This window comes from Octopus bimaculoides, chromosome 27 (assembly GCF_001194135.2).
Source record: "Octopus bimaculoides isolate UCB-OBI-ISO-001 chromosome 27, ASM119413v2, whole genome shotgun sequence".
Classification (NCBI taxonomy): Eukaryota; Metazoa; Mollusca; class Cephalopoda; order Octopoda; family Octopodidae; genus Octopus; species Octopus bimaculoides.
Window position 1 is genome coordinate 8844243 of NC_069007.1, and position 6024 is coordinate 8850266.

A 6024-nucleotide genomic window follows, 5' to 3' on the forward strand; every position below is an offset into this window, starting at 1 on the left:
AGGATCACGGTTTCGATTCCCAGACCGGGCGTTGTGAGTATTTATTGAGTGAAAACACCTAAAGCTCCACGAGGCTCCGGCAGGGGATGGTGGCGAACCCTGCTGTACTCTTTCACCACAACTTACTCTCACTCTTACTTCCTGTTTATGTTGTGCCTGTAATTCAAAGGGTCAGCCTTGTCACACTCTGTGTCACGCTGAACATCCCTGAGAACTACGTTAAGGGTACACGTGTCTGTGGAGTGCTCAGCCACTTGCACGTTAATTTCACGAGCAGGCTGTTCCGTTGATCGGATCAACTGGAACCCTCGACATCGTAAGCGACGGAGTGTCAACAACATCAACAACAACAATGTATGTATGTATGTAATCATGTATGCATGTAAATAAAATATTCAAATAATTTGCACTATCACAGAAAACCAAAATAATAACTGGTAACATAATTTCTACAAGTTTAGTCTTAAAGTATAAGAAATGGTCAAGAATAATCTGTTTAGGTTTTAAATAGCACTCACAGATGTTCTATATATAAAGAAAATATTTGAAGAAATGGTTCATGTTGTTAAATACCTTACCTGTTGTATTAGGTGTAACTGGTTGTGAAGTTACAACAAAGGAAGAAGGATATTCTGAAATGTGGAAAGAGTGAAATGTCGTTAAATAAGCTGATGTCTTTGTTTTTTTTTAACAGAAATAAACATGTTTATATGATAGTACTTGTTGAATAGTAGTTGAAGAGAAGTCACAGAAATGGATTGCATTCAATTTTATATTTTTCCAAGCGCTAAAGTCTCTGTGAAAAGATTTAAGAAAAAATACAAATATATTTACACACACACAAACACTCTCTCTCTCTCTCACACACACACTACATACAATTGTGGATAGAGAACCTACCACAAGTTTTTAGTTGCCAGTCAATTTGTCAGTTTTACTGACTTCTCAGTTTGAATTTACAAAACTTACAGAAAACATATACCCTGGGAATCAAAGCTTTGCAAATTTAACATAATTCAGTTATTTTCAGTTCCAATGTAATCCGATCGGAGACAGACTATATGTGATCTGAACCTTCCCCCCCCCCTTATTTATTAATTTTTTTTACGGAATCCCAGGTTTTAGGCTATGGAGATTCCGATTCTGAAAAAAAATTGTTTGAAAAATTTCAATTCCCCCCCCCCCACCAAGCAGGCTATTTACATGCTAGAAATAACAGCCAAATCTCATAAAACTAGTGTTAGGGTTAGGTCTAGGGTTAGGGTTAGGGTTAGGGTCAGGGTTAGGGTTTGAGTTAGGGTTAGGTTTACCCTGTGGATCTATATAAAAACCGGGGGAGGGGGGGGAATCGAAATTTTGAAATTGAGATTTTTGAAAATTTTTTTTCAGAATCGGATTCTCCATGGTCTAAAACATAGGATTCCGTAAAAAAAAAAACAAAATTTAAAAGGGGGGGGGGGTATACCCAGATTACATATACTCCATCTCCACTGTCCGATCAATTAAATGTCATATTTTGGATATCAGTGGATGTATAAAAAAGAATTCAACAAAGAGGATATATGTTGTTCTTATTGCACAGAAGATGAACAAAATCCAACATAGTTATACTTAGAATTCTATCATGGTTGTCAGTTGGATTTGTTTCCTTCAGTTGTTATAAATGTGGTATGACGTCAGTGTCTGGGGAGGCTGACCGGAAGGGCGAGTCGACCGGAAGGGGAAAAAGGGCAACTTGTACGCACACACCACAATAAATTCAAAATTATTTTACATCAAGACTGAATGTGTAGGTATGTAATCATGTATGTGTTTGTATGCATGTATGTAAATAAAATATCATTTAAATACTTTGCACAATCAAAGAAAACCAAAATGATGATTAGTAACATGATTTCTACAAGTGTAGTCTTAAAGTATAAGAAATGGTCAAGAATAATCTGTTTAGGTTTTTAAATAGCACTTATAGATGTTCTATCTATAAAGAAAACATTTGGACATATTATTCCTATAGTTAGATACTTTACCTGTTGTTTGAGGTGTAACTGGTTGTGAAGTTACAACGAAGGAAGAAGGATATTCTGAAATATGGAAAGAGTAAAATGTTGTTAAATAAGTTGATGTCTTTGTTTTTTTTTTTTATATCAAAAATAAACATGTTTATATGATAGTACTTGATGAACAGCAGTTGAAGAGAAATCACAGAAATGGATTATATTCAATTTTATATTTCTCTAAGTGCTTAAGTCTCTGTGAAAAGATATAAGAAAAAATACAAATGTATTTACACACACACAGTCTTTCTCTCTCTCTCTTACGCACACACTACATACAATTGTGGATAGAGAACCTACCACAAGTTTTTAGCTTCAGTTTTACTAGAAAGTAGATACATCTTCTCTTTTAATGCAGATAAATATAATGCAATTAACTGTGTTTTATGAGAGACTGTAACTTTAAGCACAACAATGGAAACCATGGTCTCGGTGCTGGAGGCAGCAGGGATTTATCTCCTCCCTAGTGATATAAACAAGACTGCATTTTGCACAAAAAGTTAATACAAGAGTTTCTCTCATGGTATCCGTCACAGTATTGCTTGTTCTAACAGGACATCCATGTTTTAATGGGGATAAATATAGCCCCAAAGATATAGATGAATTTACACCCATGCATATCATTATCTGGCACAAGCATGGAAATCCTGCCAAAACAGTCACAGAAGTCTGGTGCAGTTTTCTACCTGGCCAGCTCCTGTCAAACCGCCCCACCCATGCTGGCATGGAAGGCAGATGTTAAACGATGATGCTCATGATGATGATGAAGTAGTGAATAACAGAGTCAAGAGTCGATCGAAGGTAATTGCTGCAAGAATAAAGATCTGCGAGGCGGCAGAAAATTTCTGAGAGAATTAACAGGTTAATTAAGAGGGAAGTTTTAAACATCGATGTGCATCTGTCAGAAAATTTGCAAATTGCATGGATATATTGCTGTATTGCATAGAAAGAGCATTGACAGATGACAAAAAAATAGGATGAAAATTTACAAGAAAAATATAACCAATGCAGGTGCAGGAGTGGCTGTGTGGTAAGTAGCTTGCTTACCAACCACATGGTTCCGGGTTCATTCCCACTGCATGGCACCTTGGGCAAGTGTCTCCTACTAAAGCCTCTGGCTGACCAAAGCTTTGTGAGTGGATTTGGTAGACGGAAACTGAAAGAAGCCTGTCTTATATATATATATATATATATGTATGTATGTGTGTATGTTTGTTTGTCTGTGTTTGTCCCTCCAGCATCGCTTGACAACCGGTGCTGGTGTGTTTACGTCCCTGTAACTTAGCGGTGATCCAGCATGGCCACAAGTAAAAGAGTAAAAGAGTAATGGTTTCAGGAGTTAACAAGATCGAAATGTTTAACTGGGTTAAGGAGTTGCTACAAGAAAACAGTCAAAATGTGGCTGTGAATATTATAGTCAGACAAAAGCAGCTCCTTTTAATTCTCCCATTCCAGACAGATATGTCCTACAATGAAATTGAAGCATGGGAACAAGATTGCTTTGCAGGAACATAGGGGAGTTAAAGATATGGCAGTGTGGTGCAATATGGCCAACAGGTGGATCAGAGCTAATTTTTATTGAAAATCATTTAAACAGTGTCATTTTCCATGCAGTCAAAGGAGGCTGTTTTAGTACTGTGAGTTAATGGGTTCATGCAGGTGATACAAAAAAGCACTCAATACTCTCGGTAAAGTGGTTGGAAAAGTATCCAGACACAGAAACTATGTCAGAACAGAGAAAATGGAATAAGATGCTATCCTCTGACCTATTGATTCCTGTCAAACCACCCAGCACATATTAGCATGGCAAGTGCACATGAAATGGCGATGATGATCATCATTATTACGATCACACATACACACACATAAAGTTTCTAACTATAAAATTAATTTAAAAGACATTGTTTGGCTTGAGGCAACAGAAGAAAACACTGGTGTAATGTACCATGCAGTAGATCCAACCAAGAAATAACATGGTTGTGAAGCAAATTTTTAAAGTCAAAGAGCCATACACGTGCATTTTTAATACTAAACGGTCAGCTATGCTCCTCTGAAATAATTTTGAATTTACAAAACTTACAGAAAACATATGCCCTGGGAATCAAAGCTTTGCAAATTTAACATAATTCAGTTATTTTCAGTTCCAATGTAGTCCGAACACTTAAATGTCACATTTTGGATATCAGTGGATGAATTAAAAAAAAAATGTTATTGCACAGAAGATGAACAAAATTCAACATAGCTATACTTACAATTCTATTATGGTTGTCAGATGGATTTATTTCCTTGAGTTGTTATAAATTCAAAATTATTTTACATCAAGACTGGGTGTGTAGGTATGTAATCATGTATGTGTTTGTATGCATGTATGTAAATAAAATATCATTTAAATACTTTGCACATTCACAGAAAACCAAAATGATGATTAGTAACATAATTTCTACAAGTGTAGTCTTAAAGGGTAAGAAATGGTCAAGAATAATCTGTTTAGGTTTTAAATAGCACTTATAGAAGTTCTATATATAAAGAAAGTATTTGAAGAAATGGTTCATATGGTTAAATATTTTACCTGTTGAATGAAATGTAACTGGTTGTGAAGTTACAATGAAGGAAGAAGGATATTCTGAAATGTAGAAAGAGTAAAATGTTGTTAAATAAGCATGTATATCCCTTTAGTGTTCACATTATTCTGCCATAATTAATGCTTTTTTATCCACATTGTTTTGAACTAATCATGCATTAACTCGTAGCTATGAGATTTTGATGAGGTAGCTGTTAATTTTTAAAACGATATTGTAGGGTTGGTGTGAGAGACCAGATCTGGCCAGTTTGAACATAGAATAGGCAGAATACTTTTGGCCGGATATAGCCGGTTTAAATGCTAAAGGGATATCTGATAGTACTTGATGAATAGCAGTTGAACAGAAATCACAGAATTGAATTATATGCAATTTTTATTTTTCCTTCTGTGAATGCTTCTGTGACACAATATTGAAAAAATAGGAATACATCTCCATGCACACACACACACACACACACACATTTTATGTTACTTAACAACACAAACACACACTTGCATACATATGTGGATACAGAGCTACAGAATGTTTTTAAAGTCCTATTGATTTTTCAGTTTTACGAAACATTTGATACGTCTTTTCTTTTATGCAGGTAAATATAATGCAATCAACTGTGTTTTATGAGAAACTATAACTTTAAGCACAACAATGGAAACCATGGTCTCGGTGCCGGAGGCGGCAGAGATTTATGGGAAAGAATAATCAGTTTGGGTTTTAAATGACATTTAGAGAAATTCAATATATATATATATATATATATAAAAAGAAAATTTGAACATATTCCTATGGTTACATACTTTACCTGTTGTATGAGGTGTAACTGGTTGTGAAGTTACAATGGAGGAAGGATGTACTGAAGCTGTTAATGTGGAAAAAGTAAAATGTTGTTAAATAAGTTGATGTCTTTGTTTTTTTTTAACAGAAATAAGCATGTTTATATGGTAGTACTTCATGGATAGTAGCTGAAGAGAAATCTCTGGATTGAAGTATATTCAATGTTATATTCAATGTTATATTCAATGTTATATTCAATGTTATATTTTTCTTTATATTATATCCAATTATTTTTTTTTTCTTAGTGCTAAAATCTTTACTCTTTTACTTGTTTCAGTCATTTGACTGCGGCCATGCTGGAGCACCGCCTTTAGTCGAGCAAATCAACCCCAGGACTTATTCTTTGGAAGCCTAGTACTTATTCTATCGGTCTCTTTGTGCCGAACCGCTAAGTTACGGGGACGTAAACACACCAGCATTGGTTGTCAAGTGATGTTGGGGGGACAAACACAGACACACAAACACACACATATATATACATATATACGACGGGCTTCTTTCAGTTTCCGTCTACCAAATGCACTCACAAGGCTTTGGACGGCCCGAGGCTACAGTAG

At 35.4% G+C, this 6024-nt stretch overlaps 1 protein-coding gene across 1 annotated transcript in view; it reads right to left on the reverse strand.

Moving 5' to 3' along the window:
• Positions 1-6024, reverse strand: part of LOC106881592 (uncharacterized) — a 158543-nt gene that overhangs the window by 33833 nt on the left and 118686 nt on the right. Inside the window, exons 60-63 of the mRNA XM_052977128.1 lie at positions 5436-5492; positions 4624-4677; positions 2028-2081; positions 579-632 (exon numbers count right to left, since the gene is read on the reverse strand). Coding sequence (XP_052833088.1) covers positions 579-632; positions 2028-2081; positions 4624-4677; positions 5436-5492 — 219 coding nt within the window. The remainder of the gene's footprint in view (positions 1-578; positions 633-2027; positions 2082-4623; positions 4678-5435; positions 5493-6024) is intronic.